This window comes from Sturnus vulgaris, chromosome 9 (assembly GCF_052056855.1).
Source record: "Sturnus vulgaris isolate bStuVul1 chromosome 9, bStuVul1.hap1, whole genome shotgun sequence".
Classification (NCBI taxonomy): Eukaryota; Metazoa; Chordata; class Aves; order Passeriformes; family Sturnidae; genus Sturnus; species Sturnus vulgaris.
The window spans coordinates 7,920,718-7,943,756 of record NC_142251.1 but is presented as its reverse complement, the minus strand read 5'-3'; the positions used below and the strand labels follow the sequence as shown (position 1 = coordinate 7,943,756).

Below are 23,039 nucleotides of genomic sequence, written 5' to 3'. Positions count from 1 at the left end.
AGAAAGCAGCACCTTCAACTCCAAATATTTTTTACCAATCACTCTTTCATACTCATTTATAGTCTATTCCCGTACTAATAAATACAGATAGTCAACAATCCTTAAATGTTTTAATGTAAACCAGGCCTCTTCTGTTGATGAATATGTTCTTTTTCTAATAATGCACCACTCTGAAAGAAAAATCTTAGCTTTTAAATGTCTTTTTCCAATTTCTCAACGACTCTCTCTTCTCTCACATTACTTTCTTCATGGAGCAGGGAAAAAAACTTACAATGTAAAACAACTCCAAATGTAAAGATGTCATGAAAATTTTCAAGCAGGAACAACCTATTTTCAAAACCTGTAGTATGAAAATTATCTGGGCATGTTCCAGATTATTAATAAAAAAACAATCTCTGCAATGTTTTCCGCAGCACTGTCATCAACAAGTAGACTTCACTCTCAATCTGGATCTGCAACCAATTTTCTGAAACACATAAGCCAAAATACAATATTGCTCCAATCTGGAATCCTGTTCTGACATAATATGAAAATTAGACTCTGAAAATTTTGGCTACACTTCTGTTTTTTCGTTCACTTCCAAATGCTCACAGTGTACCAAAACACGGAGCTGCAACTCAGGTGCAAGAGGAAAGAAATGATGATCCCAGCACAGCAGAGCAAGAGCTGTTCTGAGCTATGGGAAGGCAGCCCCTCTGCAGGAGGAGGGAGGAGAAGGTTCTGCTGGCTGTGGGCACTTGTGTCACCAAGCACTGGGCTGGCAGCAGTGTCCTCCTGATGTGTGACTGACCCTGTGCCTGGACCCACAGTGGGAAACTCGTGGGATGGCTCCCCTGGTGCTGGAGACAGCCTTGCACTGGATTTTCTGGAAAGCCCACAGTCATTTTCCCTGGAAGAACGAGAGGCTGTGCCAGCTCGCCTGCACTTTGTTACAGCTGAGAATGATAAGGTGCTTCCAGAGCACTGTGTTACAATAGCTGTGCCTTCAGTTCATGGATTTATCTTCCTCTGCCCTAGATAAAACTCCATTCCTTGGACAAATTAGGTCTGCTTGTCATTCAACACTCTACCTAATGGTCTCAGCTGTGTGTTTCTGCAGTTACTGAAGCTGGAGCATTCCTCAGATAGTTCTCATTGATTTGAGAAGTGATCCAGAAATCCAGTTGTATTTTATCCAAAATGACAACGGGGCAAGTTAATGATGTAATTAGAATTATCAGGACCCCTAAATCTTAAAGGACAGGTTTCAGTGAAGGATGATAACATTTTTAAAGGGGTATGTAACACAACCTGCTGATTTATAAACAGCAAGTGCCTTGTGAAGTGAAGCACTAAACATTTTCTTCTTTAATTTAGGGAAGCTGATACTGACATGGGCTTAGTTTATGAATCTCTAATGTCATGTTATCAAGATCATCATAAGCTTTTTAGAAGGCAACACCCACTATCTAAATCCACCCATGACATTTCAAACTGCAGAGGCAACTTGAGATATGGATGGCATCATTCAAGAAAGGTATCCAAAAAGCTTGGCTGTTTCTGATGGACACAGCTTGAAGGAGGAGGCACAGCACATGGAAGGGGTTGAGACCTGTCTGCAAGCTGTGGTGACCATCAAACAACTTCACTGCACAGCTTGTTTAACCCTGTGGGATGAAGTCAAGACCTTACACCTGCTGTCAATGAGAAGATCCTTATGCTGAGCTGAGCACAAAGCCTGTAAACTGGGCTAGTCACTCACTGGATTAATTCACTTTGATTTCCAGTGATGCTGGGCCTGCTGGGGTGAATACAAAGTCTGCTGAAGGCATGGGAATATTCTCCATTACTTCAGTGGGCTCTCAATACAATCTAACACACAAATCATAAAGGCTCCCTGGATGAAAGATGTTTTGGAAGTGTCAGGTGTGAGTCTTGCCCCATGCTCTTTACCCTAAATGGGACAGGTAAATAATCACTATGAAACCTGGATAGTTGAGCCAGTAGAAATTGTCCACAAAGTGATCAGCAAAGCTGCAGGTCTCTCACATGCCAGATCAGCAATGAGAGAGAAAAACCCATCTTCTCCTGAGACAGGAGCCTCTCCTCAGGTCAGGACCATGGCTGAGGACAGAAGATGAGAGAAAATAGCTGGAGAACACAGCTACAATTTTTGGGAAAGGCTGAAGGACAAAAATCTCAGCCTTGGATTTTCAATTTTCCTCTTAATAAAAAGTACATAGGGGTACAAGGAAACATAGAACCAGCTAATTCAATGCTGATGAAGATGAATTTGCTTTACAGAACTGTCCTTAAAAACTGAATAGTTCAAAACTCATCACAGGAAGTAACTGGTGCAAAAAACCCTACACAGTAAATTTTTCTACACCCTACTTTATCTTCATGGAGGCTTTGGGTCATTAGGCAATTTCTCAGCTGCCTCAGGTAAAAAAAAATCATCTGGAGACAGATAATTTTCTAATTTTAAACTAACAGATCTTTTGCATTTTAATAGTTCTGGACACACTGACCTCAATTCCCTAGTGAGAGCTTCAGACAGAATACAGAAGTTAAAACTACTGATCTAATTCAATCCATTTTTGCTTTTAGGGAACATTTACAAAAGCAGAGAAAGAAACTGACTTCTTTGAGAGGAAAAATAGTCTGGAGAAAGAGCAGAAAATACACCCATCCTATCTTTAGCTTAGAATACTTTCTTTTTGGTATCACTTTGACTCTCTGCCCAGAAGCCTCAGCATAAGCCTCTTGATTGCAAAAGTCACAAGAGAATCAAGTGTTTGAAGAAGGCTATTGAAAAAAGAGAGATGTTTCCTACTGCACTTTTGGGTCATAGTCTAACTTATTAAACTCACCTCCTTAAAATTTTACTAAGTTTAAATAAGGATTTTTACATTTGGAAAAATTCTGCTTGAAAACAAAGTTTAAAGAATAGGAGAGGGAGAGGAATGATGAATGTAATATAACCACAGGAAAGCAGAGGTGTTTCCTCTTTCACTGTTCTTAATTAAAATAAAATTTTAAAAACCCACTAAAGAGAAGGATTTTTTTACTCCTCTGCTCTCATCAGGGTGATGGCTCTGGGAAAGGAAAGAGTCAGGGACATGGGGCCCTGCTCACACCCCTTCATTTTGGCCACCATGGCTAAGCTGCACTTCCCCAGCCCAAGGTGAGCAGCATCTCCCTGGGGTGGTCCTGTCCCTGGTCAGGGGTGACAAAGGAGCTGTCCTCTGACCTAAAACCTGCTTTGGACTAGGAAGCACCTTTCCTTGCACCTTTCCTCCCAGCACCATCCTGGCTGTGCACCCCCTTGGCACAATCTTAGTCCTGGAAGGACTCTGCCCTCCCCACCCAAATGCTGCAGGACTCAGGAATCTGCAGGGAACTGCACACTTCCCAAACTCTCTTGGGGAGGCTGAAGAGGCTCAAGGAACTAATCTGTAACATGTCAGGTCAACAGTGCTGGCATTTCCTCTTCTGGTCCTTTCTGCTCCAAGATGATTTTTGCTCTAAAGGCACCTCAACATCTTGCAGACAGCTACTGAAGCTGCTTCATCTCTGAAGAGTCACACTGGAGGCATTTAGCAAGTTACTGCACCCACATAAATACTGTCCCTCTCCCTGCCACTGTCCCCACAGCGACCCTTGACTTCAAAACCTCCTTCCCAGTCCATGACAGCCACCTCAACCATCAGCTCTGAACTGAGCCAATTGATAGACAGTTTACCTTTATTCTGCAGCTCCTGATAGCCTTCAAGTGACAAGCAGGCATGAATAGCCTTAAACAGCACCCCAAATTAGTACTCAAAGACTGAGAGTCCCATCCTTTTGCAGTTCTGCTGGGCTGCACTGGATGGACCTGAATTCCTTGGCCTCTAGTATTCACAAAGGTGTTGATTCTTACAACCCCATTCCTGATCTTTTGTTCCATTCTATGGGGTATTTCAACTGTGTCAACAGTACCAGCTTCAACTCTTAGCAGAGCTCTAAAGAGCTGGGTATCATGGAAGAAGGCACACACATCCTAAAATCACTGTGGCACTCTTGTGTCCCAGGACTGGCATGGGTACCTGCCCTGAACTGCACAGACTCAGCACATGATAAATCCCTGTGCCTACATTTAGTGTCTCCAGAGAGAGATCCCATGGGGGATCTTGCATGTGTAATATCTGAGCCAGGCTAATCTAATTTGGTAACCAAATGGCAAAAACTCTCCATGACAGACGGAGTCTTTCATCCTTGCAAAAAAACCACACAGAACAAACTTTGGAATGACCCCAACTGGCAAAACCTGACTTGAATAGGGAGTTTATTTTACGTTTTAATTTTCTATTTTGTTCTGCTTGCAGTTAAAATAAATGGCATAGAGCTGGTTTATAAAAACACGACCAAACAAAAAAACTCCTTACCCAACAGTACTGCACAATATTTAGAATTCTGCAGGGACCAGTATACATAGAGGGATTTTAATTTTCCATGGCCTGTAAGTGTTATAATCTCCATCAACTGTGTACACTCTGGGACCATGACTAACACCCATGCTTGAACCCTGACTGTTTGTTGGCTTCTTTCTTCTGTCTTTAACACTGTTTTGAAACTCACACTTGCTCCAATAATTTGTGGGAATAAAGAAGTTTTTACAGCAAACGATTCCTCAAAGTCTAACCCACAGGCCTGCTATAGGACAATGTGCCAATAAATCAAAGGTGTCTGTGAGTCCAAAGGCTTTACTTATTAGGAGAAATTACACTGGTGGAGATTAAAAGGTGACACAGGACATTCAGACACCAGGACTGTCTTCATGGGTTTGACTACTAACAGTCCTTTCAAAACATCCATGGCAAATATTCCACTACATCTTGCTTGGTTATTCCTTGTTTATCACGTGTGCTGTGCCTTAACACTTCAGGAATAGTCACAACCACTGACTTCTCCAGGATCCTCTAAAGTCATGAGCTTTCTACTTTTTCCAACTCATATTCCCCACCTTTAAAGATGTATTCCTACCCAAGATGCTTTCTCCCTTTACTTTTCAGTGCAAGGCTGACCAGAATGAACAGCTCTGGCAGCTTTGGTATGACACACTCTTGGGTTTCAGTGCTCCCACATTAACCACCCTGGTATGTCCTGCTCAGCCACACTAAAACAATGCTTCATTTTCTAGGACTGAGTTAATTGGGACACCAAAGGGGTTTTATCCCCTGTCGAGGCTCCACTTGCTTGCTCAACTGTTCTGCTGAGGAGCAAGTGACCCACAGAGCCCTGTGCAACCCAAGATAGTGATGGCAAGATAAAAATGTCTCAGAGACCTCTGCCCCAATCCACAGACTGAGTGGATTCTCAGTTCTCTCTGGAAGTCACAGAGTTCTTGAATTGCACTTGCTAATGGTAGACTGCTATCATGATTTAATTCTTTCACTGGCAAGACACATACAATACTGTGGCTGTCAAATTCACACAGGTTTGCCCCAAGTGAGTCACTGCACTTGAGACTGTAATCTGGGAATATTGATCAAAAAAAGGAGATGTTGGAGATGACATCCAAAGACCACATTTTCATAGAATTAACCGGAAAGGAGAAAGAGGGATCTCAGTTTGCCATGAAGCATCAAACTGACCTGGAAAGCAGATTTCTGCTCCCTTGAGAGTTTTTAATAGCTTTGGATAACTAGGATAAACAGAGACTGAAGGGCTGCCTGAGACACATACAAAATTATTGAATTATGACATGTTTGAGAGGCTATTTACTTTATAGAGTACTTACATAAGGTCCACTTCCTCTTCATATATAAGCTCAAACATTACAAATATTCCCCCTCCACCCTTAATGAGGGGTCTACATTTAACAGCCCCAAACATCCATAATTAACCTTTTTTTCAAGAACATCCCTAGGAAAGTTTTCCAGGCAGCCCATTCCTTGTTCCTAGTAACAAGCAATAGGACAAGAGGAAAGAGCCCTAAGTGGTGCTAGGGGGGGTTTGGACTGGACATTAGGAAAAATTTATTCATCAGAAGGGCTGTCAAGCATTGGAACAGGCTGCTCAGGGAAGTGTTGGAGTCACCATCCCTGGAGGTATTTAAAAGATGTGTGGATGTGGTGCTTGGGCACATGGTTAACTGCAGACTTGGCAGTGCTGGGTTAGCACTTAACTCGATGATCTTGGAGGTCTTTTTGAACCTAAACCATTCTATGATCCCCCAGAGCCTGAGCAAAACCAAGGAAATTCCACTCTCTCACCAGGCAAATGAGGCACGTGTGGAAAGAAAACACAGGGCATTAAAAGGAAGAGGGGGAAGAGGAGTCAGAATATGAAGTGATGACTGGGATATTGCTATTAAAGCAGCTGATTTTTCCTCAATTCTCTGGCCCATCTGGAACAATTCTGCTCACCCACCTGAGAAGTGTCATGGTTGAATATCACAGCATTCAGGTCTCCACAGTTGTAGTGCTTGATGAGATCCTCAGTGGTGTAAGGCGCCTGCAGACTCCCTGCTCGGAGGCTTTCGTGTTGGAGCAGAGTTTGGTTTAGAGCAAACAGCACCTGCAGAAACACAGGCAGGAAAAGGGAGCAAAAGTTAAAGATAGTAGGAATCGAAACAACAAGGACTAAAGGACAAAACTGAAAGACTTTCCTGCACCTGAAGTTGTTCCCTTGATCCATTCTGGCCCACAGTAACAAAGGATGGTCTTTAAGCATTCCCAAATGGAAGAGCATTCAGGTGCAAGCCCCTGTTATATTGTCCATAGAATATAACTGCACAACAGATACACACTGCTCAGAGGCCACAGTCTCAGGACTCTTGGGCTCTCTGTGCTGGTTAATTTGCTCCATGACAGACACTGGAATGGAAATGCCCTAAATGAGGGAACTTCTGTTGCCTCTGACTGTTTCCTGTTCCCTAGATTAAATCCAAAGCCCAAACTCAGTTGAAAGGTTTTTGAGAAAAAAGTCAAAATCTTCTGAACTTCTGAAGTCAAAGGTGTTGTGTTGGGACTTTGTGCATGCTTGTAGTAACAGAAACTTTAGGAAATTCATTATTTTGTCTTTCCTCCTTCAATCACCTATTTACAAAGTGAGAACAGAGATACAGATTTGTAACACTGTCTCAACAGACTGGTCAAGAATCTCCATCCCAAACCTAAAAAAACCCCATAAAAAGCAGAAGTACTATTTACTGTGTAATTTTGGGTAACAAAAAAAATAAATGTCCCTTAATATGAGATTTTTTTTCCTTGAATTACTGAACAAAAATAAAAAAAAACCTCAAGCAAACAAACAACAGCCCCCCACCACAAAAAAACCCATGCCCCCCAACAAAAAAACAAAGCCAAACAAAGAAAGGACCACTAAATTTCACATGAACTACCAAAAATCTTTTTATATTTGTGATAGACTGTATGAGGAACAGATACCAGTTATTGAACCACCAAGTCTGGGCTCTACATGTTCTGCTTTCCAAGAGCCTTCTGAAGAAATTTGATAAAAAGTAGATGAATAAATCAGAAGAACAGCAGTGAAGACTCTTGTCACGAACTATATAAATAAACAAACACAATTCTTCCTAAAATAAAGTGGAATGTGGTGACTGTGAATCCAGAGTTCTGAAAAATTATATTGATGTGTCATTTTTCATGAAAGCCTCCTGTGCCCCTCAGTCTCATATTTCACCACTTTTTGAGCTTTTCTCATTTATAACAGCAGTGCCCCATCCTTCCCAGAGAACAACAATTATCTCAAAATCTGGGTAAGGTAATCCCTGCTGAGCTGCAGTCTGGGACCTGAATTCTTACCTCCTTAAATTTTAGCAACTGAACCCACTTCAAGGAGTGAACCCAGGAAGAGTATAAAACCAGCAATTTACATATTTATTTGCAAGATGAAAGTTTTTCTTAGTTTAAAATTGTGATTCCCATTCAAGTTTATCTGAAGGTGAAGGAAAGGAAGTTGCAAAATTTCATGTATATAAAAAAGAGTATTGGAATTTAATTATTAATAATAACATAGGTAATGTTAATAATAATAATAATAATAATAATAACAAAGGATCTTCAGGGCACTAACAGCCTCAATAAAAAGCTATTACATGCTGACTTACATACACAAACTGGGTTGAGGAAAAGCAAATGCCATTTTTTAATTTACTTGGGGAAAAAAAAAGATGGTCTTTCAACTGAACCTGTTTTACCTCAACTCAGCAATCGGTTCCCCATTAAGAGCCAAGCCTAAAAGATTTCCTTGCCCAGATCTAAGGGTCTCTTCAGACTTTTCTACAAAGAGATCAAACTTTCCCAGGACCATAGCTTAAAGTTAAGCATCTTCCCAACTTAGTTTTTCTCTAATTTAAAAAATATGCAAAAAACACAGTTTGAAAAATTTCTAACGTTTGAAAGGATCTGAGTTTTTACTTTTTCCCCTAAGGGCTACAGTTCGAAGAGGAAATGGTTCATCCCAGGATTTCCTGGGGATTCTAAACATTTTGACTAATAAAAATAAAAGCTTAGAAAAACATTGACAGGAAAAATGAGAGCAGAGGTTTTCCCAAAATGCTTTTAGCAAAATCCTTCTCATTTTTGATTTTTTAAACAATGGATGTTACTGGATTTTTATACACAAAAATATGTATATACACAGGCACAAACACACATATACAAACCACCAACAAACCCTGAGGGCAAGACCGTGTGTTTTATGATAAAATATTAAGAAGGCAATAAACAAATCCTTACTTACTTTACTCTCATGCCTTTTTTCCTCCCCTCTTTTTTCTTTTTTTTTTTTTTTTTGTTTTTCTGGGGAAACCAGTCCTGTGCATTAATGCTGTGGGTCTTTCTCCTCCTGAATAAGTTTGGAACCTATTATATCATTTCAGTCAAATTTGCAGGGGGTTAGAGATCTCGAGGAAAATTGTCTATATGTTCCTCAAAAATCAGCCTGTATAGAAGTTCACAGTACAAGTTCACTTCTTATAAGACACCAAATATTCCAAATGAGAGAGAATGAATTATTTTGCAGTTTTTGGCAGATGCCCCCTTCCATGATTTCATTAGTGCCAGGATGTTCATGTCCCTGCTTTCTGCCTCTAGGTTTTGGGACCTAGAGGTGATGCTGGCCACCAGCTGAACCCTTCCAGCATGCTGCTGTCACCGTGGGGAGCTCAGCACTGGGTTCAAGCTGTTGCCTCAAAAGCTACTCCAGAGATTTTATTTTAGGAAGAAAGTTAAAATTAGAAATCCGAACCCTTGAATATGCTAAAGGAAAACTGTAATTAACCGATTTCTAGAGAAGTCTTGCTTAATCAAGCCACAACCACCATGGATTTTGGTTGAGTGGCTCAAAACAAATTTCAAGAGAAGTGGAGTCTCATCGCAGTTGCCTGCTCCCTAGCTGGATTTGTAGACCATTTCCTTCAGAGTCAGGTTAAAGCCAGCTTAAAACCTGAATTTATTTTTCCTTACTGTTCAGATAATACCACAAAAACAACGCTGTTTCCTTCCCTTCTCTCTATCTTAATATCAGTGACCCCACGACCTCCAGCCTAATCCTCTATCTGAGTTAAATCTCCCAGAGCTGCCTGAGATTACTGAACAACTGATGACTTCAAAATAAACACACTTAGAGTGACTGCCTATACACAGTCCCACCTAATAAACAGAGCAGCTGGGATTTGTTCTGGGAAGCAATGGGAAGTTATGACTTTGGCTCTTGGGAAGTGCATTTTTATTCACACAATTTATGGTCCTCACCCTGGTTGTGTTTGAAGACATTTCTGCATGTCTGTCTCTGGCCCCACTGTTTCTGACTGACCAGCCTTTTAAACTGGGTGGTGTCATTCTCCCAATTCAGGGATTTTATTTGGGTGTTTGGAGGCACCAGTTCAGCCCTCAGGGCAGTCCTGTTTTACTGTCAGTGGGAATGGGTCCCCCTAGTCCTACACAGTGCCAGGGACCACTGGTCCAGACATTTTTGGAATTGTTTTGCACGGCCTTTGGATCTCTCAAGGAAAAAGGGCTGTACCAGTGAGGACCTTCACTAACAGCTTCACTGATCACCTTGGCACCCAAACAGTATTCCCCCTCTCTGTGCTTCTGGATTACAGAGCCAGCAGTCACACAAGAACAGAAGGAATGGGTTACAAAAGCAAACCTCCCATATAAATCAACTTGAATGTTTATGGTTTTTAACTTTCACCTCCAAAAAGATAAAGCATTATAAAACCTCCAAACCACACATAAAGCAAGCAGACACAACTGCAGTGAGTCCTAAGGTCTTGAGGCTGGCACTGCCCAGAAGTGTTGGTATCAGCAGTTGTCCTTGGGACAGTTTGAATTTTGTTTTGCAAACACATTGGTGAAGTTGGAGGCTTGATATAATGTGATGATTTTTTTTTTTAATAAGAGTTGTTTTTAAGGGAAGTAAACCTAATCTACAGAAACAGATCAAGAGAACCACTGCCACCTTTTCAAAGAGGGAGGAGAAGGGAGTAAGTGTGTACTTGGATTGGGCTTAGGAACACTCCAGCCTTTCCACTAAAAATAATTTTCTTCACTGAACTTGGGTTTGGGAGTAAAGCTAGATCAAAATCCCATTTGTTCCAAGGTACTCTCACAACCATTCATATATTGTGTTTTATTGTGCCAGGCCAGCAGCTTCAAACTGGACATTTGAAGGCTCCTGAAGGCCAGCACCATGTTAGTGCTGCATGTGATAGCCAAGGAGGAGAAATCACAGCCTCTGTGCCAGAGAGATTTCTCCTTATTCATGTTCTGTACATTTGTCTCCAGCTGAAGAGCATAAGAAGGCCCAGAAAACAAAAACTAAGCTAACCCTCATCAAATACATTCCCATTCCTGGTTACATCAGCAGGGCATAGTGGACCTGTTCACCTGTGGAATCAAGTGGAAAGGCTGCCAGGTCCACCTCTTCAATTTTTCTAAGGCCACAAATAATGCCAAAATGGAAAAAAAAGCTTTGTGGGAACATCTAATAAGGAACTGTAAAATAAGACAAGGAAACCTTATTCACAGATAAAATGCTTGAGTGGTCCCAAATATGCCTATGAAATATATTGCTAATGAGACAGACAACAAATTCAGGAATTACAACGGAAGAAACACATTTTTTGTTAAGCTTAAGACAAATTGGAGCTGTGTTCTTCTGGTGTGTTTGCTATACAGGAGACTTGAAGATGAAAGGCAACCCTAGGAAAACTCTCAGGCCAAGCTTTGCATTCACAGGACTCCAGTAGCTGGAATTACAGGATGACCCCTGCACAGACCCATGATTAATAACAATACCACAAAAACAAGTACTTACATTTCACACTATGATGTCAGCTCTTGAGCAGGCAACTTATTGTTTTCCTATGCTCCCTCTTTTGGACACGTGCCACCACAATGCAAACACTAAATAAGCATTACTGGAAGTGTTTGAGTGACTATATCCTGTCAATGCCCAGACTGCAATTCCAAAAAACAAATACCCACTCTCCTACTTGGTTCAAAATAGACTGCAGCATAAATATTGAGATATACAATTCTGCAGGGATTCTCCTTTTGTAGTTATCCTAATCTGTAATCAAACAGAAAATCAAATATGCAGTTTCAGGTCAAAATAGTTACTTGTGAAAAAAAAAAATAGAAGAAAGAAAAATGCGAGTCCCCGATTTTCCAGATTAATGAAAAGCAATAAAAGTGCTTGCCCAAATCTGTTCAGTTCCATTGCTTTCCAGAAGACGGGTTTCCCCTTTCCTTGAATCTCTTGTGCTATTGCTAGGAATTAGTGAGCTGTGAAACTCACCTAATGAGGTCAGCATCAGGAAATAGCTCTGGAAAAACAGGTCCTGGGGGATCTACTAAAGGACTCCCCCAGTGTCCAAACGAAATCCTGGATGCATCGGCACATTGTACAGCTGGGGCTGTGGGAGGAACGTGCCCAGCTTTGTTGTTGTTTTTCCTATAAAGGGACAGCTAAGGAAAGTGAAACTATTAACTCATCCACTGGAATTTCTACTCACAAACCGTGCCCCCTGTTAAAGCTGCTCATAAAAGCCTTTCGGCTAGTTAGTTCCATATGTTCCCCAAATCCGCAGTTATTGCTTCTGAAAGGCAGGAGTAGTTAACAGTCTGCGGCTTGGCACTGACCAGGGAGACCCACGGACCTCGCTTCCCCCCTCCCTTCCAAACTGCCAATTAACCAGCTTAATAAACCAGTCTGAATCTGACTGAGGCACATGGAGAAACCCCAAACCACCCCCTATCCTACAGTGGCTGTGACACTGTGACACAGGGTATGGCCCAGGGCAGAGCAGGCAGGCCACTGATGTGCAGCCACAGGACTAAGATTGGTTTTCTTGATGCTGGGAAAGCTGCAGGGACATTGATGTCACAGTCCTACGTGCCCAAAGCTTCAGCTGAAGTTGAACTCCAACAGCTTGACTTTAGCCTCCTGACTTTTCTCCTTATGTAGATATCCCATGATGAACTGGCACAGACAAAAGTAATTTTGTTTTTTTGTTTTTGCTGTGTTTTCATTGAATCAATAACCAACAGAAAATTTCTAGATATCAAACACTGCATGAGAACCCACTCTCTCAGCCTTAAGTTCCTCAGTCCAAAAAGGAGTCTCCTGGTTGATGGCAGCTCACACATTCCCTGGGCTGACCCTACTACACTATTGCTTCTGCTCCAAGTTCCTGGCTTCAGTAGGGCTGGAGCAGGCACAGGCTTCAGTGAGACCTGGAGAGGAGCCATTTGGGGGTTTGGTGGGTTATGTGATAGAACAGGAAAAACAACAACAGTTGGGCTCTTAGATGCAATTCTTCTCTTGCACAAGGTCATTAAGACCACAAAGACATGGAGTTAATTTCTGTCCTGAAAGCACTTCTAAAACTTATAATACACTATAAATACCACACCCACTCTAAATAGGTCAATAAAAACCCAAAAAAGGTCTTAAATATGTAACCTGAAGTAAGCAGCAGCTGTAGCAAAGGCAGTATTAGAACAAGGGTAAGATCTGAAAACTTTTATTCTAATGGCAGTGACCTCAGTTACTTGCTAAAGGTACTTAGAGTCCAGATTAACATAAAAGAAAGGGTGGAGGGGAAAGGGCTTTGATATGGAATTTACATCCTTTTCCCTTTTGTGAGCCACCACACTGATGGAAGGATGTTTTAGTTTCAATGCCCTCACCAAATCATCAGCAGGTCTCTCTTGCCAGTAACTCAGCTTGATGTCCAACCAGTCACAGTGTGAGTGAGCAGTGACTCTGTAGGATAAACTCTGCTTTGGTCAATGCCCACATTCAAGCTTAGGGAAAGAAATGAAGAAACAACAGGAAGACAGATTTGCATTTTAATCAGAACTGAAACTCTGGAAGGGACAGAATTACTTCTGTTAAATTTGCAATCTAAATGTAGGACCTGTGTGGCTCTTGTATGCAGGATTTACTTGCATCCAGTACTTCTGCATGGCTCTTGTTTCTCAGCTGTGCTAAGCTCAGCAGATTTACTTTGATAAGTAAAAGGCTAAATATTTTCACCAAATGAGTTACACTCTGAACAGTCTAATTCTGCAAATGTTTTTACAGTGAAGTGCAACCAGTTCCAGGAACCAACACCCTGCCCAGCAGTGATGGCTTGCAGGTCCAAGTGTCACTTTTAGACTTCTGCACTGGAGTCTTAGATCTTGTAAACAAAAAAGTAAACACTCAGTAAAATCAGTTCATACTTCTGGCATGAGAGAGAGCTCTCTTGAAGGCAGGTTTAACTCAAGAGTAGTTCTAAAGAAAATTCCTTCTCCCTAGAACTGGCAATTTCCCTAGAACGCACCTTAGCTATTCAGTTATGTGACCTAAAGAAAGATACTAGACAACAAACATGAAATTTTGATCAGTAGCCTAAAAATCACATATTTTAATCAAGTCAGACATGATGGTGTAAATTGCTTGGGCTTCTTTCTTTATACCCTTCATGCTAATTTTTGGCAAAGCAGTAACAGGTCTGAGGAGTAACAGGGCTGAGGAGCTGGCAACTGGGTTTGATTTTAAACAACCCATAAAATATATCAGAAAGACCACCGTGAGGGCAAAAGGCTGGAGTGCTCAATAGGTGTGAATGGATCCAACTCCACAAAGAGAAAGGAGATGGACTGTTTTACCCTGGATGACTAAAGCAGCAGCTCTGATCATGTGAAGCCAGGCACAGAAGGCAGAGACAGAAATTTCTCACCCAAACAAAGCAGGCAGAGTTCCAGTGGGACAAACTGGACAGGATCCTGCCAGTATCTGGTGCTGCCCTGGGTTGGCTGCCAGCCTGTCTCCTCCACACCTCTGGGTCCCCACAATCTCCCCCTGTGCCACCACCCCAGCAAGCCTTGCTTGGCCTCCTGCTCCACTTTGCCATTCCTGCCCTGGGGGTATCTCACCTTACTAGTCAAGAGCAAACCCCCTGTATTGAGAAACCCCAAATACTGCCCCACTGTCAGGGAATCCCCCCAACACACACAGTCCATGTAACACAAGAGCTCTGTGAGCACTGGAAGTTTGTGAGGAGGTTTCAGGAGAAGAGCAGTGTTCCAGGAGAGGTGCCGCAGCGTCTGCAGCACGTTGCTCAAAGGTGTCACTGAAACAAGAACAGTCAGCCCAGATAAGCCCAGCATCCCCAAAAGTGTCTGCGAGCAGATACTTTGGGAAAGCATGTAAGAAATGAGGTGAGCAGAGTGTGAACTCTTCTCAGACAACACTTCCCATCTTCTGGAAATCTGCCAATTGGGGACCTTGTGGATGAAAATACCTCTTCTCCTATCACTCCTTCCCACCCACCTCCCTGCTCCCCATGCCTTCACCTCAAAATTATCCCCGTGCTTGGTAGCACCACTCTTCTGAAGAGCAGCCATCTGCCTGCTCTACGCAGAGAGGAGCTCTCAGCCTGCTGCTCTGCTCAGCAATTTCATTCTCAAATGGAAGGCTGGCAGGATGCCCGAGGGGCAGCGCCCACGATCACTTTTCTGCACCTTAAATGGGCACATTGTCCCTTCACCTTCAGAGGGGGCACATGAAATCCTTCCCAAGAACCTGAAACCACGTTTGCGCTCGGCTCACGAGTAAAATTGTTACCGGGCCCTTCTGGGGTTTCGATTTTTCTTTTTTTTGTCTGTACTGTAACAGAAGGAATGTGGGAACATGCCCTGAGTGGAGCAGACCAGTGACGAGTGAACTGCAATGAAAGGGGCACCCTCATGGAAAAAAGCAAAGCTCTGGGGCAGTTTGGGGAACTCCCAGCTCTAGACACCCAGCCCGAGACATTTTTTTAAAAAGCCTAGTTTCATGATATGCTAAGCATCCACCCACTGAAAAATGCAACCTGTCCTGGGTGTATTTAATTTGGGGTTTATTCATATTACTGCTTAATTTTGAACTGTTGCTTTTTAATTACCAGCTGAAGCTACATAGTAAAATGGACTAGCCCCACAGGCATGTTTTTCTTTCTATTATATTACAGTGAGGCAGCAGATTAACTCCTTCAGCCATCCCAGCTTAACACCTCTTGATGCCAGCATGGCCCCCTTCCAGACTGCAGCTCCTGCAGCAGGAACGGCTGGAAGGGACACAGATCTTTATGTCCTGAGTTTCCAACTCCCAGCCTGGGGTATCAGCACAAGCAGGTGCCAATTTCAATATGCATCTATCCTGGAGAGTAACTCACAGCCCATCAGGAAGGAGAGCACTTTCCAGGGAGCCAGACTGAGCTGCAACCTCTGGCCAAGGACAAACACTTTGGGGCAACAACTGTCTCAGCTTTCTGGTCTCCACATGAGCACCACTGAGTTGACAGCTGTAGAAAAGGGAATGTTTCCTAAGCCTGAAGGGGGCTGAATCCTCATGGGGTCCAGAAGGGAAAATGGAAAAAAAAAATAGAAATTACAGTTCAGAGCAGCATAAGAAAAGGAAAACTTCAAGAGGAAGCAGGGAACTGAACTCATCAGGGATAAGCACTTGTTTTGAACTGTTGCTTTTCCTTTAGCTTAGCATTATCTCAAGATGAAATAATTTTATTATGCAAGATGTTTCTGCCATTGGGGTACACTGTGACCAGGCATGGAGTACCCCATGTCTGTTAACAAACACAGGGCTTGATCTGGCACCTGCTCTCTCTGGGTCTTCCCCACCTGGAGAAACCCTAAACCAGGACAGATGATGGGACCCCATCTGCTACAAGGCACAGAGGTCCCTTACCAGAGTGGCCTTACCAGGACAGCCCCTCTTTCCTCCTGGGAATTCACAGTTACATCCTCGGGGTCAGGGCTCCAAAGCAGAGCACAGGAGATGGGCAGTGAACTGCTCACCCCTCTCCAGTGCTGCCTCCCTCTCCCAGAGCTGCAGCATCCAAGTGTGGAAATGCCTGAAGCTGCTGTTTCCCTCAAGAGTGATGCAGCCCTGGTGCAGTCTACACAAAAATTACTCAAAATTCAGTTAGCCAGGGAAAGAAGGTGACCTACCCATCAAGCCACAGCAGCTCAAATTTCTAATATCATCTACTTGCAGCCAAGCACTTGCCTTCAAATTAAGCAGAGGCCAAGAATAATTACTTACTATTCACTGAGATATTTACATCAATTATTCAGCAAATAAATTCAGCTAACAAATAGCTTCAAGGAAACTGCAATCTATTCACAGTCAAGTTGCCAAGTCAGAAGAAAATTATAAAATTAATTATTTGCAACAAACTTCTCTGTTAGCTTTCAAAGTCAGAATAATAAATTTAGACACTTTATTTTCTACTATATATGGCTCCCTCAATCTAATGCTCCTGTTTATGAATTATGGGAGGTTATAGCTGTCTCTTGAAAGATAACTATTATATTTTTATTATCATTGGAACTAAAAGATCTTTTTCCTTTAAGCTTTTTTAAGCCTAGCCTAAACAGTCTCAGCTCCAGTCAGAGAACACCTATGAAATCAGCTACCAGTGAGGATATGCTGCTAAAGAACCAGGAAGAGTGTTCTTAGATTTTTGCTCTCCTGGCTAGAGCCAGGAACCAGATGTTGCTGCAAAACATTTATTTCAATTGGCAAATTCTGAAGAAAGCACTTCATTCAAGTAACGCTTTCATTTTCTTTTTTCTTCCAACTAAGAAAGGATGTAGAAGAATATTATTTGCACAGCTTCATTTATTACTAAAGATGGGATATTTCCTCACATAAACAAATAATAAAAGGAGTAATTAATATTGTTTTCAGGCACCATTCTGGTCTATGCACATAAACAGCAGAGAGAATACCTGACAGAGATCTGCCTCAGGTTCACCTTCTGCCCCTTTAGCTGTATCTCCTCACTCCTTCCTGCACTCACACAAGTTGAGCCAAACAAACTCTTTTCCCCCCACTCCTCTTTTTCTTTGCCTGTTTAATACTGATGCTCTGTAAATACACCCACAACTAAGCAAGGACATGCTGCCAACCCCTGAAACACTCCATAAATGCCCAGCAGGTTTTTCACTCTCCAGCTATGCTACAACAGGAGGATTCCCAGAAATCCTACAGCCACTGAAGCCATTGAACATGAGGACACAGCTCAGAAAAGTCCTAAAGACCTCTAAGGGAGAAAAAGCAACTCCCAAAAGCAAATGCCTTTGTTCTTGCCCTGGAATAATATGGATGGATACAGCCTATTGCACAATCATGACAGTGGGGCTGGAGCTCAGAGCTTCAGTTCACTGTTCTACCTCAGGACAGAAGGGAGGATGTCCAAGGAGAAATCCCAGAGCAGTGGTGTGGGTACAGAGAACAGAGCATTGCTTCCAGATTTGACTTCAGTTCCTAAGGCAGACTCCAAGGAGTACAAAGGAGGCTCACCCAGTGTGATTTAGCACTGTTCTGATGATTGATACCCACTGAAATCCTGCCTGCACACGCTGGAGGAGGAGATGGGGATGGTGCAGGGGGTAGGAGATGACATTCTCCAAAACCTGTGGGGGATCAGCTCATTTTGAAGATATCTCATCTGCATTTCTTCCCTGCTCCTGGTCTTTTTACCTTCCATAAACCAGGTAGGATGGGGAGTAGGTTCAGGTGGCTTCACAAGCCAATTTCTTTGCAGATGAGAGTTGATCAGATTAATTTGCCCCAACCACCTAATGCATTAATTCACTTGGCAGGGAATTCTGCCCTGTGTTTACAGTTTGTGCAAGGGCAGCTATGCTTTCCATTTAATTTTTCCTCAAATTTGAAATATAACTATAAAATTCTAAGAAACTTGCTTGGATTTTGAGTAGCAAATGTTATGGACCACTTAGAGATGAGGTAAAGCTCTGGAATTATGCAATGAAGGCACAAACAATGAACACATCTGAGAAAAATGTCAAGAGAGTTTATATAGAGAGGCAAAAATTGAATAGATTGCAAAAGAGGTTGCTCAGGAAACATGGCTTTACTGAACTCTGGTAACTAGAACTTATTGGATTGAAAGCATTAGGATACAAGCATTACTAAGACAAAGACTGTGGAGTCTTGTCTAAATTGCAAATTGTGACTCTTTTTTTCTGATGGGGTGACCTCTCCTCTTTGCTTTTAGGAAGCTAAATTACACTTTAGTTTTCCTGTTTTCATCACATTTCGCTTTGGACACAAATGACCTTGAGCTCTGCTCTTTCTATGCTGATAGAAACTGAAAAGGGATTAACCAAAAAGCAATAAACTATTCCCTCCAAATTATTAGCCCTACATTTTCGTATCAGTGTCCACCTACACTAACTTGAAACTCAGCAATGCTGGTTTTCTCCAGAGCTGTCAGCTGAAATAAGCTGGTTCTGTTCCTTGCAGGCTGCATTTGCCAATGATCTTTCTGCTTTTAAAACATGCCCCCTTCACCAAACACAGCAAGACTGTTGCCCTTTTCAGAATTTCCCACAGGTACATGGCAGGAACAAAACCAGCATGGCATTTCTCAAGCTATTATCATAGGAATGCTTTGTACACAAGAATGTCAGAGTGAAGCCAAGCCTGTGCAGAGCTCTGGAGGTAGATGGAGTGTAGGAGCCAGTGACTTGCAAAGATTACAGACCAGAGCCATTAAAGTCTTGAGAGGAGGGGAAGGATTCCTGATGCAGGAAGATAGTAGGATCTGAAAAGATCCACAAAATCCCTTTCAATTACAATGGGAGTTGCTCAAGAAAAGCAATCCCATTGTCTATTCTTTGGACTTTTCATACGAGCATCAGGAATGGCAGAGCAGATGTCCCTGTAGCACGGAATGAAGGCTCCAGCCCAGCCCTAGACATCTTAAGGCACTTTTGCCAGCCTCTTCTCTAATAAATTTAGAGAAAAAAAACCCTAAAAGTTTCCAGATGAAACTGCAAGCCACCTATTGAGGGCTGACTCCAGAGCCCTTGCCTCTGTTACACTGCCTGACCAAGAGACCAGCTCCTAGCTGGCAACAGCACTCTTCAGAACTGGGTCTGCTGCCTACTCTGCAGTCTTGGGCAGAGTTTGACCCTTTGTATTCACAACTAAATGCTACCAGATGGATGCATCAGTTCAAAGGCTGTTGGAAACAATTAAGATTACAGGAAGCCACATTTATCCTTCCACCTATAGCACTGAATTAATCACGGCTGATAGGGATCTAAGCAGAGCCCACTCAAGGCTCTGATTTATATCACTACCTGTCAAGAGATGGCAGAAGATTGCCCAGTAGCTGCTGAATGCTTTTCTCCCACCCTCTCCCTCTCCTGGGGAGACAAATATAAGCCAGGACATTCCTACTTTGCTCAGGATGCCATGAAACTTAACCTCCTGTTGACACAAGCATTAGGCCCCAGGACTGTATAACAGGTCACTGACAGAAAGATATAAGATAGAGCTTCCAAATTTGGCTGGCCACACACAGGCAGGCACTGGGACATTCATGTTCCTGGCTCCCAGGGCCTGCATACCTGTGAGGGAGACTTGGAGGCTGATGGACATCATGGGGCCCTCACCAAACCATTTTTCAGCTGTGTCTTCTGGCGAGTCCAGTGGTTGATGCTGCCTGAAATTTCTATGAATCCTGTTTCCTTACTAGGTAGCAAAGGTTGGATTTTGTTCTAAACACAGGAAAGATCCAGGGAGCACTGGACAGCTGTGCCCCTATAGTTGCTATTAAAAGAATGACAGAGGAGTGCCAGAACCCATCCACACTGGGTGGGACTGGAAGTCTGAGTGCCCACGTGGGAACCTGAATATTTGTGCTCAAATAAATTAAACCCTCAGTGCTCATCTGCCTGTCCGAAGTCCAGTGTCAAGGACTGAGAGAGGACTCTTACTGTGAGCTCAGTACTTTCTTTGGAAGCAAATCTTCTGAAGCCTGGATGTTCCCTTTCCCAGGGACTCACTGATCAGTACATTTCATGTCCACCATGAAATGGGAAAGATCTGTTACCCTATGCTAAGCTTTTCTCCATCCATGGGAGGCAAAACAAAGACAAACAACGAGGCTTGAGTCAACACAAGGGTTAATTTAAGAACTGAGCTTGCTTAAAATAAAAGTTGTCACCAACCAAAAAGAACAAGTAGCCATTGAAGAGAAAACTGTTGAGATTTATGGGCCCCATTCTAGAGACATAAAAGGGGAGTCAATCATCATTTGAAGTTTATTTTTTTAATAAGAGCTCCTCAAATATTCCCCCCACTTTTCACTGCCAGAAACGTAAGCTTGTGGCTGTGAAAAAGTTAAAAATTAGGGGTTTGCTAAGTGGGAGCAGAATGCATGGTCGCTCTGTATGACCCCAGCTACTCTAACAGCTACTGCTAATTCCCAGTGGAAGCATCAATAGCTTGTGAAATAGACTCCTTTCTTTTCTTGTACAAATTATTCCTTTATATTTTTGAACTTCTGAACCTTCTGGCTTAATAACAACTCCACAAGAAAGAAGGAAAATAATTGAGTGTTTATAACAGCACGCATCTTTTTTTATTATCATCCCAGGCTGTGGCACTTTCAGCTCAGCAAAGCTTTAGTCAAAGCTGCTCTACAAAACTATTTGGCAATGGGAGGGGGAGAGGGATGTAAAGGACATCTCCTCCTACATTGGAACCGTGGTCAGTGGACATTTTTAAAATGTCTCAAACATGCAGTTTCACTATCTTCCACCTACTCCCTAAATTATAGCCTACCCACTTATTACCTGTTTGAGTTAACAGCAGAAATTAAAACATTGCCCCAACCTCACAGTCTGTGAGCTGCAGCACATCAGAATGTGGGCCATAAAAAATTGCAAAACAAAGACAAAAACCTTAACCCACCCACACATGCAAAGAAAGAAAGAAACAAATAAAGGCAAAATAACAGGAATAAACTGTCTTTAGCCTGTTTCTTTTTCTAGTTTTAAATGGAAAGCAATGTGACAGTGCTGCAACAGATGACACTCTATTTTCTCTAACAGATCTACAGTTTGTGGATTCTCCTCTACCTCCCAAAAGACTAACATGGCTTGAATTAAGAAAGGCTAACAGTAGAAAGTATGTTTACTCAATAGGAAATGGCCATGCCAGGCTCAGGAAGTGCTCATCCTCCTCCAGCAGTTGGTTTAACAAGCACTAAATCACTGAGTATTACATTCTAGATAATTTGCTGCCCAGTATCATCACTTTGTTGATTAATATGCTAACTCATAATGATGACAGATTCATAATAGTGCACTTGGCAATTCATATTCTGAACTAGACATGCAGCCAGGGAACAATCCTGTGCCCTCCCAGGTCAGTGGTGCAGCACAACCCAACCCTTTTAAAGGAAGATTATTACAAGGTCAGATGAGCATTATAAGGATTTGGCACATAAAACCCAGCAGCATTTCCTTGACGAGGCTCAAGAAAAGCCACCACTCACACTTTAGCAGAGCCCACTGCTCAGAGACACATCCTCACTTTGCTGTCAGCAAGGACAATTGAAACCTGCTTCACTGGAGCAGCTTCTTGTCAATAAAACTCACCTCAGACCAATACTGGCTTGGTTGAAATGGAGCTGTGTAAATCAGAGCTCAGCATCCTAAAGGTTTTCAAACATTTGCCTTTCCAGCAGTTATTTACAGGAGGTATTTTTTCGGGTTTTCACTAGTATAATCCAGTAGTAAGTCTTTCAAGCTGATGGATTTGAACCACACTCCACCACTCAATTGATTACACCACAAAGTAAGGGGCTCCTACCTTCTTTGCCTACATACTACAAAGATCAACTGAAGGGACAAAATGAGAACTAATTTTAGCAGTTTCTTAATGGGCATCGGAGGTATTTCCTTCAATCATGTTTACCTAGACATCTTTCTCCTTACTGAGGGTTCTTAAATGTAGCTTCTGAGGCCAGGCTAAACCCTCACTAAATTTTCTCCACAAAATGAGGTCCCCTGCAGCTGGAACATGTGGATGGTGTAGGATTCAAGTGGCAGCCACCGCCTGCCGCTCTCCCAACCACTGGCATTTCAATTGAAGTCCATTTATCACAGGCTTATGGTCAGATCTAACCATAAATGAGCCACTCCATGACTGTGATCTAAAATATTTATTACTTCTGCATTAGTACATTAAGATGGAAAATAAAAATCCAAACCCTAAACCCATACCAAGAAAAAACACTGGCATCTCAGTAAAAGGCTAAGCAGGAGGCTCTGGGGCTACTGTTCACACTTGTACAGGATATGTAAAGGATCCCTCTCACTTCCCTCACTGGGCATTTATCCTGCAGGAAATAAGTGGATGATTTCAGTCATACTTCTTTACCCTTGAAAATAAAGTGTATGAGGCAGTGGAAGCCTGAAGGGATGGCACTGAATTTGTCCCCATGTTAGTTTTGCAGCCTCCTTGTTCCATGTATTTATTGCCTATTCTTACAGCAGGTGATGGATAGGGTACCACTCTGCAAACAATTATGTTTCCATAAGTTCTGTGAAAAAAGTTGATGGGGTAGAGATGATGTGAAGGGAACCCTCAAGGAATCCATACAGGACTTCATCCTTGAGATGCAGACCCCAGAGGGATGATGCTTCCCCTTGTTCTTCTTCGCACAG

The 23,039-nt window shown here is 42.5% G+C and overlaps 1 protein-coding gene across 1 annotated transcript in view; it reads right to left on the bottom strand.

Annotated features, from left to right (window-relative positions):
- TRABD2B (TraB domain containing 2B) overlaps window positions 1-23,039 on the bottom strand; it is a 265,371-nt gene that overhangs the window by 114,033 nt on the left and 128,299 nt on the right. Inside the window, exon 3 of the mRNA XM_088169750.1 lies at window positions 6,394-6,540. Coding sequence (XP_088025876.1) covers window positions 6,394-6,540 — 147 coding nt within the window. The remainder of the gene's footprint in view (window positions 1-6,393; window positions 6,541-23,039) is intronic.